At 46.4% G+C, this 13528-nt stretch overlaps 1 protein-coding gene across 14 annotated transcripts in view; it reads left to right on the forward strand.

Moving 5' to 3' along the window:
• Window positions 1–13528, forward strand: part of WDR59 (WD repeat domain 59) — a 50264-nt gene that overhangs the window by 426 nt on the left and 36310 nt on the right. For 6 of the 14 annotated variants that reach the window (XR_004842569.1, XR_004842571.1, XR_004842573.1 and 3 more), the window contains exons 1-6: window positions 2594–2716; window positions 4138–4187; window positions 6136–6271; window positions 9832–9917; window positions 10828–10908; window positions 12853–12890. Coding sequence is in view for 9 of the 14 variants with exons in the window: in XM_009643259.2 (XP_009641554.2) it covers window positions 2672–2716; window positions 4138–4187; window positions 6136–6271; window positions 9832–9917; window positions 10828–10908; window positions 12853–12890 (436 nt within the window). In the remaining 5 variants the exon portion in view is untranslated. Of the gene's footprint in view, window positions 1–24; window positions 296–2592; window positions 2717–4137; window positions 4188–6135; window positions 6272–6325; window positions 6458–9831; window positions 9918–10827; window positions 10909–12852; window positions 12891–13528 lie in introns of those variants that run through there. The other 8 variants (XM_035898715.1, XM_035898714.1, XM_035898708.1 and 5 more) reach the window with 7 other exon arrangements.

Raw genomic sequence — 13528 nt, forward strand, 5'->3', positions numbered from 1 at the left:
CAGGAAACCCAGAAAGGTTTAAAAAAATATATATAGTTCTGGAAACTCACTCATTCTCCAGTTTGTCATCTTGTGCTGGAGCAATGCCAGCTCAGCATTCGCTATTGCGAATAAGAGGCATTGAATCCCCTGTGCTATATCCAGCCTGCCCCCTGTAAGCTAACCAGGCTTTTCACTTTGATACCTCAAAAGCTTGATATCGGTTGTGTTTTCTTCCTGGACAAGACATTAAAGCAGTCAGTCTTGTCCGCTATCGAAGATGCGCTCTCAGGAAACCTGGTAATGAGATACAAAGGTATGTCTTCCTAGGTCACAGATTCAAATTGCATCTGGCTCAGGAGATACGTGGCCTCATGACTTGATTGCTTATTCATAATGACTGGTGTGTGGGACCGGAGAGGGGGTAGAACAGCTGTTTCCATCCCCCTCTGCAGCAGTTGGTTTCAATCTTGCTGTTGTGCAGGCGTATACCTTAATAGAGAGGCTAGCCACTGGTATTTCGGTTGCTTTGGTTTACTCTGGTGTGATCTTTCTAGAGTCATTCTGACCTGCCTGCTCTCTCATATGAAACCAGAGAGCTTCAGTGGCTGGGGCTGCTAGACTACTGCTTCAGGCTAAACTCATTTATATATTTGTGCTTGAGCTTTTTTTTAGGAGGCTGCACAAACAATTTTGCAGGTGAGAAGCTCGAGCAATTGAAACACCTTGTCTGTATTTGTCCCGTACCAGGCTTGAACTCCGTCCATAGGCTGCGCTATCTCCAAAATCCTTTACCCCAAAACCAACTTAAGCAGAAAGAAGAGCCAAAAGAGTAGGCAGCTGTTGTGTTTATAGCCCATACACTGCTGCAAGCGCTGCAGTTGTCTGTGTTCACCATACCAGAGTGTGTCGCATGAAAACTACAGCACCCAACCTGTAACACTTCAGTAAATCTGTGGGTAGTTTGGGGCCAGTATTGCCTACAAGCGTCGTCTTTCTGTACAAGCTGACAGAGGTGGCAGTCTCTGTACTCTTTGGATTTAGACGTGACCCACAGGCTCTTGTCAGGCTGTCCGCGCTATCAAAAGGAGATTAAAGCTCACCACGTCCAATGGTGAAATAGTACCATTTGTAACAGATGGGAAGTTAGCTCTGCAGGAAACTGGTCTGTCTTGCTAAGAGTTTGCAGCTCTTTAAAACGGGTATAGCCTTGGCAAATCGGGTTGGTCTGTTGTCTTTCGGGTGGAGAGAATGAAGCTACATTCAAAACTAATGTAAGTTCAGACATGAAAAGGTGTTTTCCTTGGCTTGCCTAGCAGAAATCAAGTGAAATGCCAAAGTAGACGTTTGAAGTCTGAGAAGAAGCTACCTGGGCTGCGGGCTCAGAGCTGGTTTTCAAGCGTGGTACTCCTGTCATGCTTATTCACGCAATTGTTACTCATAAGCAGCAATTCTAGCTGTTGTTTTAGGATAAAAACTGCTTTCAGGTTGGTTTGTTCAGTTTCAACTCCCAGCTTCTGGAAGGTATCTGTACAGGCTGGGGGAAGAAAGGATCGAGAGCAGCCCTGCCGAGAGGGACTTGGGGGTACTGATGGATGAAAAACTGGACACAAACTGTCCATGTGCGCTGGCAGCCCAGAAGGCCAACCGTACCCTGGGGTGCATCAAGAGAAGCGTGGCCAGCAGGTCGAGGGAGGGGATTCTGCCCCTCTACTCTGCTCTGGTGAGACCTCACCTGGAGTACTGCATCCAGCTCTGGAGCCCTCAGCACAAGAAGGACATGGAACTGTTGGAGTGGGTCCAGAGGAGGGCTACAAAAATGATCCGAGGGCTGGAGCACCTCTCCTGTGAGGACAGGCTGAGAGAGTTGGGGTTGTTCAGCCTGGAGAAGAGAAGGCTGCAGGGAGACCTTCTTGTGGCCTTTTGGTACTTAAAGGGAGCCCATAGGAAAGATGGGGAAAATCTTTTTAGTAGGGCCAGCTGTGACAGGACAAGGGGCAATGGTTTTAAACTAAACCAGGGTAGGTTTAGACTGGATATAAGGAAGAAATTCTTTCCAATGAGAGTGGTAAAACACTGGAATGGGTTGCTCAGAGAGGTGGTGGAGGCCCCGTCCCTGGGAACATTCAAGGCCAGGTTGGATGGGGCTGGGAGCAACCTGATCTGGTTAAAGATTTCCCTGCTCCCTACAGGGGGGTTGGACTGGATGGCCTCTAAAGGTCCCTTCCAACCTAAAAGATTCTATGATTCTATATCAATATACCAAGCACGTTAAATGACAACTGTTTGGTTTTTTTTCCTGTTGCCTAGATAAGGCTGTAGTATTGTAGGGAACTGTTTATAAACAGACTTCATTTGTGACCCACCAGAGTAGCAGCCTGACACATGAAGCTTTTTACTTCATTCTAATTACTCGTTACATTTTATGATGTGTCTGGAAAAACAGTTTACCTATATTCGTTATTAAAAACAATTGGTAAGGATTTATGAGATCCTGGTGCCAACACCAGGAAAAATAAACTTGTACACGAAATTACCAAAATCTCTTGAAATTTGTGGGGTTTTTTCTGCCTTGTGGAAAGATGGCCACAGCTGTCTGGAATATGTTGGCTGACTACCTCTTCATCACATGAGAAAGTTCCAGTTCCAGTAATGGCTTTAGTGATCCTCATTTTAATTCCTCACAAGTGAAATGTGTATCACCTGGGAACACTTCTGTCTCCTGCTTGCTTTTTTTGTAAGTTTAGTAACCCGCTTTGTTGTTTTGCAAGGTGCTGTGAAGCTAGGAAGCTGGAATTACTTCTTTACCATTTAGAGATTTTAAAACTGGCTTCTTATTTACAGCATTAGTTTTAGGGCTAGGAAAACCTTGCCAGAAGAGTGGATTTGCTACCTGGGGAAAAAAAGCAATGAAAGGGGGTTGTCCCTGGAACAGCAAAAGCAGTGAAACTGAGCTTGGTTGGGGTATAGATGTAGGCCTGAGGTTTACTGAATGCTGAAACTCTACTCTTGGCTCTGGCGTTTGTAGCTCTTTCCCATGTGGATTCTTGGCCTCTAGTGAAGAATGAGCCTGTGATGTTGTTTTTCCCTTAGGTGGGGTACGTGCAAGCAGGGAATGGGACCCTGGTTGAAAAAAATAGGGGTTTGTGATGGTTATTCTCCTGTCAAAGCTGACTGAAATGGAGTGGGATTGCTGTTTTGCCTGTCTGGTTTTAGTGACGCTTATAAATAGTAGCTGTGGGACATCCTGAAGTCTTGTTACATCCATGCTGAGAGTACTTAACAGAATCCTCAACAGCAGCAGAGACATCCTGAGCCTTCGGAGAGGTGGCTTTGAAGATGACAGCAGTTAGTTTGCAGAATATGGGGCATATTCTGATTCTGTACTGTGAATGCTAAAAACTGCATTGAAGTCATATCTGTTTGTGGGCCGAACTGTTCAACTTTCCAAGTAAAACTTCCCTTTATTCTCTTGGCAATTAAATGAGATGATTGGCCAATTCAATTCTGAACGAAAAAAGGGGAAGACAATGTTCAAACAGTCTTAATTCTTTTTTTTTTTTTTTTCTCTCTTTTTCTTCTTTTGGCATTTCAGTTATTTCTTAGCCTTCTTTACAAGCAATGCCGAAGTCAATTCTGATGCCTCTTAGCCACCTCTCATTTTTGGAGACCAGCCATACACAAATGGTTGCACTTCTATCTCCCAGTACCTATGTAATTAAATCTGGCCCTACAATGGAAGAGAGAGAGACTGAGAAAGCTCCTGAGCAGGAGCAGAGGCTGATTAATATGGAGTATTAGAAATTGCTGACTGAAAGGCTGCAGCTGTGACTGCCATAGCAGGGAGAAGGGAGCAAAATCTCAGTGCTTGTAATGGTGTCTGCCAGGTCTTGTCTTCAGTTTACTCAAAGATGTTTTCTGTGTGCTGTCCTGCACCCCAAAATCAACTGCTACACCCCATCACCCATCTGTGGTTCTTTAAGGGGACATTACTTCTGCCATCCCTGACAGATACCGGCCTCTACTCTTACCATAGCAGTTTGAGCCTTGAAGATGAGCTGGCAGGTTTCCCTGAACTCCTCCCCAAAGCTGTGTGTTTGTCTGAGAAGATGACCTGACAGGTATAATTTAGTTTTATTCTCTGTTTCTCTTTAACAGGCAACTGCGATGTCAGTGGATTGCCTGGGACAGCGCGCAGTGCTCTCAGGGTGAGTGTGACAGTCCCTGCCTATGACAGTCATTTCCATGAGCCGAATCAGCAACCTTCAGGCTGACCTCAGTTGAAGGGCTGATGTATTGCTTCAGAAAGGTGCAGCTGAATGCTGTTTAAGGCTTGATGAAAAGGATTCTGGGTCATATTTCCATTGGGATACAGAGTGGAAAGCCAGCAACAACAGCACACTAAAATACTGGCTTTCCTGATGCATGCTTTCCCAAATCCACTTGTCGGAGGTACAGCATCATGAAATACTGTTTGGATTCTGTGTGAAATACAGATCAAATAATTTCCTTAAGCCAAAATTTGGCCCAAATATTTCTGTGGTGTACTTGGGTGGAGGAGCCAAGCTCTCTGACCTGCTCCTCTGCTAGTTCAGTGCGGGGTGATGCTCAACGAGAGCAGTAGGTGCCAGACTCCAAGCTGCCAGAGCTCCCAGGAAGGCTTGGCATTAGGTAGCCACCTCCAGGGCAAGTCTTCAAACAGCTCAGCAGTTGCCTGCCCAGCTGTTGCCTTTCAGTACTAACAGCTATTCCTGTCCTGCTGTGCTGTCAGTGACACAATTACCACACCAATTAGGATGTTCACTTCAAATTCAGGATCACATGTGTGCAGCTGACCTTTGGTCAGCCTTAGGGGAAACAGGTAGGTCCTTTGGTACAACTCTAGAGTCCTGCTTGTTTCCATGTAAACCCTTATTCTGGCACCCCTGGGAATAGCCAGCTCCACAGCTGGTTTGGGTCTAACTTGTCGCCTCTTCCTTCTTACACTTTCCCCATCTCACAGCTTGCTTATTTGGGCCAACAGCAAGCTGGGGAGAGCCTGTCTGCAGTTCAACATTGGGTTCCTCTGCTTTTCAGGCCTTTCCTGCATGCTCAGGAGCCCGTCAGGTTTTGCCTCCTTTCTCTTAAAGCTGTGTGAGAGCCTCAGAGGGCTCAGCATCTTTGCCCTTCAAGAGTAGGGAGTCCTGAAGACTTTGGTCTAGAAAGGCAGCGAGGATGTTCTTTGTATTCCTCCTCTTGGGAAAATTCACAGTGCTCAGAGTGGCCTGTGCTCACCAAGCAGCTGACATATGCGATGCTGGTGTGGTTAATTATATATGGTTCAATATGTTTCAGTGCTGGTCTTCCATTAGAGTTCAGCTGGCTCACAGTTATTTCTGGGCAGTTTATCTTGCTTGTAAGATGAATCACGCTGTGGAAGGAATGATACCTGGCCTAGCTTTGTGGGGAGTTGGCCGCATCCAGCAGGATGTATGAGCTCAGGTTTAGCATCATGCAAATATATCTCTGCAGCATGTAGGGTTAGCTCAGGGTAAGTAATATAACCGGATCAGTGCAGTGTGCTGTGTCCACCCACGTTAATAAGCTGCTGCAGCTGAGCTAGCTCTGTGCAGGTGTACTTGTACTGTCTGTGGAACCAAGCCCCCCAAACAGTGTGGTGTGGGAACACGCAGCCACCTAGAATAATCTTATGTTTGTCAAGGCTCATCAACTCTTGCTCAGAGCCACCTCTACAAACTGGTGCTGGCTCCTGTCAAGCTATCGCGTTGCACTCCCAGCCCTGTGCCACCTCGGCTCTGCTGCTGCTGCATTAGGCCAGCAAAATGTATTTGGATGTGTTTGCACCATTTCCCAGCGCTTCCTTTTGTATCCTAGTTATCTGGGGTTTTCTGTGGTCCTAGCTAACCATTACATTTGCAAATCCTGCCTAATTTCAGTGTGTCTTTTCATATATTTTTTTACATGTAGCCCTTTTTTTGCAGTATGTGGTCAAATGTAGCATTCTCAGGAATAGTATTTTCATCTGTCTTGCCAAATGCTTCTCTTCTTTGGTCCTCTAGGCATGAGGCTGCGAGCTCCGTATGAGCTTGGGTTTTTAGATCTTGGGCACAGCTTGGGCTGTGCAATACAGCCTCTCTGTATCTGTGTGTCTTGCAGCCGCCGTTTCCTCTACATAGTCAACCTGGATGCTCCGAATGAGGGTCACCGAAAGATCTCCCGACAGAGCAAGTGGGACATTGGGGCGGTGCAGTGGAACCCCCATGACAGCTACGCATACTACTTTGCAGCTTCGGTAAGTTTGCTCATTTAAAAGCTGTAGCTCATCACCTTCTCTGGTCTTTCACAGGTGGACTTCGGCAGATTTGGAAGGCTGTGTGGAGCTGGCACAGGCACACCCCTGCCAGTCACACTGTACGATCAAGGCCTAACTCTGATTTACTGCCAGGGAGGTATTTGGCTTCATGGTCCTCAGTTACTGGTCAGTCAACATTGAGTCTAGTTTTGCTTGCTTGTCTTTTATAAAACACCTTGCCAAATAAATCAGGCATCCAAATGAACCTTTTCTGGAAGAAAGGGGGGATGTGCTGGCTTTCTGACTTCCATTCTGTTAGGAGATTTACGCACTTAATTGAATTTTCTTGCTCTGTGCTGTTTTATTTTCACCTCCTAGCCTTCCTGGTGGGATGTGGTGCACCAGGCAGTCTGTAAATAGCACAAGTCAATACTGGCTCACCACTGAAACAATCCAGCTTTGCAGAGGGGCAGGGGCCAAGTCAGTGAGGTGTTCTTATTCAGTCTGTGGAGAAGTAAATAGGCTGGTCTGAAGAAGCAGTAGTGACCATCCAAGACTTGAGCGCAGTTTTTAGCTCTGATCTTTACTCGGTCTATCATGTAGCTTGCTCATCCAGAGCCCTGAGCTTCTGCTAGAAGCAGTCTTAGCCATCAACCACAGTGCTGCAGCAACTGGCATGAGCCGGGCACGGACTGTTCTCATGACGAGGTGCCTTTGCTGCTGTGTGGCATCTGCTTTTATAGCCTGAGAGTCCTGGAATAGCTGGGGTTAGAGAGGTTGAATCTATTTTTTTTTTGAGAAAACACTAGCTGAAGGTGGTTTCTTGGGATTTTTGTTCCTTTTGCTTCCTGGACTGGCTGCAACTGAAATTAAAGGCTATCTTAAAAGTGGGCCAGTATTGTTGGTTAGGAGCCTTTGCTTGTTTGCTCTCTGATGTTCCCCAGGCTCTCTCCTCCCAGCTCTGGTACCTGACTAACATCTTAAAGGTGCCTTCAGCAGCTGCCTGCTTCTGAGTGGAGAGTCAGTAAAACTTGCACCGAAGGACACCTTTTTGCCACTTCTGTGAAAATCAAAACCAAGTAAGGAAATATGCTGTGCAGGCCATGAGTAGAGCAGGAAAGCTTCTTTTCAGCCACGCTCTGAGGGCAATGGCCAGTGATGGGTTAATGCTGATCTAAGCAGGACCCTGCTGCAAAGGGGAGCTGTGCCCATCTTGCCCATCTGAGAACTCCTGTCTCTTGCTGCCCTGAGCAGACACAGGAACCCATCTTGTTCCAGACTGAAAGCAGGTGTAGCTGGCATCAAACCTTGCTGCTCCCATTTACAAATGAAGATGCTAAGATGCTCTGGTGATTTAGACATAGCTGCTGATGCACATCAGGTGAGGAATCCCCAAGACGAGATTGGACAGCTTTTCCAGGTTGGGACAGAAACACCTCCTTTCCAGCCATCTCACAGTTGGCTGGCTTTTTGGTGCTGATGCAGTACAGCCCTGTCCTAGGACTGGAGTTTAGCCTGTCTTGCTTAGAAGTGGAAAGCAGATTTACAGCGTGTGCTCAGGTCTGTGTGTCCCAGGTCAGGTCTGGAGGCAGTGTGGATGTGTTTGAGGGCTATACCTAAGGGGGCAAAGATGCATTGGGAAGGCTAAATCAGCTTGGATTTCAGCACTGTGAAGATGTAATTTGCTCCTCCTGGACTCAAACTGGCTGTCAGTCCTCCGTGAGTCCACTGTTGATCATATGTTCAGGTATACCACGCAAGTGTTGTAGACAGCCCTGAGGGTCCTATCCCTCTGCATCCCTGTGGATGGAAAGGGAGTGTAAAAGGTTACCATCGTGTTTGCCAACAGCTTCTCCTGCCAACAGCTTCTCCTGGTTTGCCGTGCTGGTAATTGGAAGTGGTGCAGGCAGAGGGGAAGTCTGTCCTTGTGTTTGGATAAGGGCTTCTTATTTTTTTAGGTTCTTTCCAGAAGAGCTGAAACATGTCTTCGTGCTGTGCTTGGCTGTGTCTGCCCTCTGGCTCAAGCACATTTCTGAGGACTCCTAAGCTGTTGTTTCAGAAATGCCATTGTTTTCCATCCTAGATCCTTGTTACTTCTTTTGTGTGGTCACAAATGCTTGAACAAGAGGCTGATGAAATTGTTGGAAGCATATACTGGTACTTATCAGAAGCAGCACATTTTTTAGAAAGTTGTGCTGGGAGGAGCTGTCAATTCTCTCACACCTGGTGCTACAGGCAACAGTTTCCATGTGAGATGCCCCACTAAGAGTCTGAGAAACTTCTGGTGACCCTTATCTTGTAGCATCAACTCTGGAGTCATGGACAGATCTCGGCGGGCATTTTCACTCTACCCTCTTAAATCCTTCTGTCAATGAGAAACATGCAAGTTTTCCTTGCCCCAAGCTCTTGAGCAGCCCTGCTGTGAGCTATTAGAGAAATGCCATATATTATTGCTGAGTTGGGAGGAGACCTTCCATTTCAGGGAATGCTGGAGTTCTTTATCCATCTGCAAGTTAAAATTCATATCAAGCAGCTTTGGGGTAAAAAAAAACCAAAAACCACCACCTCCACAAAAAACGGTCAAAAAAATTGTAAAATAAGTAATTTCTCCATTATATTTTGCCTCATCTACCTGTAAGTTTGAAAACAAGGGGCTAATGAAGATCAAATTTTGAAGTCATGGTATTTCTGGTTTTGCAAAATTAACACGAATTTCTAGGCATGACCCAAAACCCACTGTGCTTGGTGCTATATATACACCCAAAAAGGCTATTTCTGCCCCAGAAGGATTAGAGTTGGCCTGGGCTGAAGTAAACCTTGACTGAGGCAGAACATGAACTTAAAGCACAGTAACTGTTTTTAAGTAACTCTGTGTGTGACTGCATTTGGCGGGGCAGGGGGGCAGGATTTATTCCTGGAATGAGAGAAGAAGCCCTAAATAACATTGTCATTGATTCATCTGGTGTGCTCCTGTGGTTTACAGTTAGCGATAAGCACGTAAGGTTTTTCTTCCTGGGCTGGCAATACCCTTGAGGAGGTGACCTTGAAGCCATTAGACTGTATTGTTCATGTTTGGCAATGGCCCTGATTATCCCAGAAGGGAATTGAGGGAGAGTTGAGGAGGACCAGTGGTAATCCATCATCCCCCTCACTGAAAACTCCAGTTGTGAAGCTGAACAGACTGGCAGGGTATTCCTGTAGAGAGAATTTGGCTGCCCTGTTGCCTGCAGTTACAGCATGTTGTTAGGACATATAAACTCTGAGAACATAATTTAATGGAAACATTTCACAATGTGATTTTTTTGTTTGTTTGTTTGGACTTTTTTCCTCCCATTCTTGTTTATCTCCATTTTTAAATGGCTGTAATTAAAGCATAAGCTTTTGAGAGTCCTTGCAGCCTGTGGGTTCATCTTTGCTATTCTGCTTTGGGCAAGGACTTTGCTAACCAGTGTGACTCATTGGTAACTGAGGTTGTTCAAAGAGAAGGAAACCCCTGACACATGGATTCCTGTCCTACCTTGTTTGCCTGACACTGTCTCCTTTCTTCCATCTAATTTCAGAGCAATCAGCGAGTTGACCTGTATAAGTGGAAGGAAGGTAATGGTGAAGTGTGCACATCGCTGCAAGGACACACACGTGTGATCAGGTGAGGAGCAAGTGAGGCTGCAGACTACTGGGTGGAAAACGATGGGTTGCTTCATAGAAGGTCAATGTTTCAGGCCTGGCCCGGCTCAGGCTCTGCTCTGAGCCTGTTCTTACTGACTTTTCTGGACTGTATTGTCTGCCCCTCCATCCTGCCTCTCCATTTGGAGCCGATGTCAGATGTGAAGCTGCTCACCCTGTCATGGCTCCCCCCTTATCAACTTAGCCTTTGACGGCTTGAGTGTCATTGCCTTAGGCTGCTGTCCTTGTAATGAACAGCAATCATCATCTGGGAAACAGATGGCAGCATGTTTATTAAATTGAATCCTGGCCATGTTTCTGTGTGATAGCAGCTTAATTAAAGCAGGTAATCCCAAAGATAAAGTTCAGAGTATGTTATGGTGGTGCAGGGGAGATTTCTGCCTCTGGTTCTAGGGGTGTATTTTAGTACCAGGCTGGAAATGCGGGTGGAGAACTGGTTTTACTTCAGCTCCTGACTGGAAAGTAATCGATACCATTGAAATGGATGACTGGAGGCTGTTTGTGTCCCAGGTGCACCCGGTGAGCTCAACAGGAAGGCATCCCAGAGTGAGGGGTTGATGCCAAGGATGCGTAGTAACTGGGAACTTGCTGAGACAGTGTCCCTTTTCCTGCGGAGGGAAGAGCACACACACAATAGCTGTAAAGTTCAAGGCTAGGAGAATGCTTCACTGGAATTTACTTAGAAGGATTTCATTGCTTCTTGGAATTTACTAGGGAAATCATTAAGATCTTGCTTTTTTACTTAAAAAGTTTCAGTAGATGTCATGGAGTGTACATGAATTTGTTGGAGAAACATACTGGGGACTTGTGAGAAGTTGATGTAGTCTGTGTGCGCTTTTCTCTGCTGACCTGCTGTGATTTTGCATTTGCAGCGACTTGGACTGGGCAGTGTTTGAGCCAGACCTGCTGGTCACCAGTTCTGTTGACACATACATCTACATCTGGGACATCAAGTAAGAATCAGTATGCTTCTACACTGCAGGGAAATCATTGGGCTGCTTTCTGTAATTAGCAGCTTGCAGGGCAAAGCTGTTGGGTGCTGCTCTTCAGCTGTGCTTGCAGGGGCTTCATCTGCTTCCCATAATCTCAGAGATGACTTCTGTTCCCCTACTTTCAAGCCAGTTCAGAGTCGATGAAGTAGAGTGGTATGGTTAAGCCACAGTTGTGCTCCTGGTTGGAAAAATACCGATTGGCTTCACTCCTTACCCACTTCAGATCTTTTCCTCAGGAGCTTTTCTTGGAGCCCAAGGGTGTGCTTCAACCTGTTGGGTTTTTTAGCTGAGTGAATGAGCACCATTTCATGATCATGCAGCCATTTTCCACTAAATTCAGTGCTTGTTGCTGGCTGTCACTCAGTGATGGGAAGACTGGCAGTGGTATTCAGGAACTTTTTCCTGTTCATGCTTTCCTTTGCTTCCTGGTGCTTTCTACCATGAGTAATTTCAGGGTAACAGAACTTTCCAAACCCACTAATATTATAACCCTGCATTTCACACCTGAGAAGCAGGGAGCTGGTACTGGGATTGCTGGGTTCTCTTGCTGGCTGTACGGCAGCTCTTTATGACCCGCAGCAAGTCACTTTGTTCCTCTCTGCCTCCCTTGCTCAGTTATCATAGGAGGATAAATATATAACCCCACTGCACCAGGCTACCCCGAGGCTTGTTTAGCTCCTATGAAACACTTAGATCCTTGGTTAAATGCTGCTTGAGAATGGCAATATATTATTAATGTGTAATTAAAAGACAGAGAGAGACAATAACTGCTGGTTGTATCTTCCTGTGATACTATCTTAGTGCCAAGCAAAAAAAAAAAAAAAAAAAAAAAGAGTTCTCCGAAATTTGTTATCAGAAGCCCTGCTTTAACTCTATTGTGCCCTTCCATCATTTCGTGTCTGCATGTATCCCTTGTCCAGAAATGCTTGCTTAAGCAGCTTTTACATCCCACTTGTGCTTCTAAGGTCTCTGCGCTTACTGGGGCAGTGAGGTCCTGGGGCTGCTTGCCTCCAGCAAATGAACATCCCGCTGAAGTGGCTATCTCTAATGACACCCTAGGGAGGTAGCCTTGCAGTAAGGGTAGCTGGAAATTCCCCACTTAATTTTTCGTACAAAAATAACTTTTTTGTTTAGGCAGAAATTCATAGAGGAAGAGGTGCAGAGCATTCCAGAAAATGTTCTGCTTTTCAGCAAACACAAAAAGCCGAAGACAATATTCCTCGTTTTCACTGGCATTTTTCGTGAAAGGGCAGGTGACTTCCTGAGGAGCCAGGTCAAAGAGCAAATTATTGCCTTGATCTGTGTCCTGGCTGCTAGGAGTTGCCATGGTACCACACTGGCTTCTGCCACTGCAGAATTTGGTCTGCAGAGTCTATACATGGCTGGGCTTGTTTCCTACTAATTTTGTTGTTACATGCTGGATGTGAAGTCTTTGCTCTGAAGTCACTGCCCCATCTGCTTTGAATCAGTTTCTGCAAAGACTTAACAAATACATCAGTGGCTTTTGTCAAGTTTTTCCACAGCTCTGTTTGTTCCTTTTAATCCTCCTGGGAACGGCTGTTTTGGTGCTTCCTGCAGCAGCGCTCTGGGAGCCGTGTTTCCTTGCCAGCCCAGTTGCAACATGCCACGCTTTGCACGTGTTTCTCTTCCCTCTAGTCCCCTTTGACTCCCTCCCATGTCCTAAACTTGCTGCTGTATTCGTGGTGACCTAGAATGGCTGTTGTACTCCAGCTGGTTGCTCCTTGCTTTGTTCCGTTTAATGTGGTGTATTTTCATAAGCAGAAGGCCCATTAGCTCCCAAGAGGCAGCAATAAAATCAGTCCTGGAATAGCAAGGAGCTCACTGGGGAGGCTGGACCTGCTGGGCTGTGCTGTGGTTACTCACATTAGCCATGTTGTGTTTCAGAGACACCAGGAAGCCTACAGTCTCACTCTCCGCAGTTGGTAAGTATGACGTCTGTGTGTGACGTAGGCATTAAACAAGCCTATTGTTGTATGCCCCTACTGTTATTCCTCCCTCCCTTTGTGCTCCGAGGCTCAACATGGCAGGGTACAGAAGTGCCACCACGTGTGATTGTCCCATGTAGTAGCAGCCTGAGAGGTTCCAGTTCACAGCTCCTTGCAGAGGAGAAGTCAGAAGGGATGTGGCACCCTTGGAGATTCCCAGGCATGGAGGGCAGTGGCTGTCTGTCCTGAAACTGGTGGACAGTCACATGGTGTTTGTGCCTTCTAGACATGAGTAGTTTCTTCCCTGCTAAACCACCCTCTTGCACTGCTTGTCCTATGTTGTCTGTCTGCAATTTCTCCATGTCCTTTTATGTTTGATTGAGACAGCTGAGGAGCTAAATCGCGCCCCAGGCAGTGGTGTTGAATGCTGCCGACTGCCAGCCTGCCCCCTTACTTACTGGGGGGCTGAGTACATTAACTGCTTGTATCTGCTTCAACGTGCAGGCAGCTGCAGCAGTGACATGAAGGTGCTGTCTTTGGGCTGCGCTTGTTCTGGAAAGGCATTCGTCATGGCTGTTGGCAGCACGACTGTCCAGCCGCCTGTAATACCGCCTGCTGGCAGGGGCTGTGTTGGA

Source organism: Egretta garzetta, unplaced genomic scaffold (genome assembly GCF_000687185.1).
Source record: "Egretta garzetta isolate BGI_Z169 unplaced genomic scaffold, ASM68718v1 scaffold27, whole genome shotgun sequence".
NCBI classification, from domain to species: domain Eukaryota; kingdom Metazoa; phylum Chordata; class Aves; order Pelecaniformes; family Ardeidae; genus Egretta; species Egretta garzetta.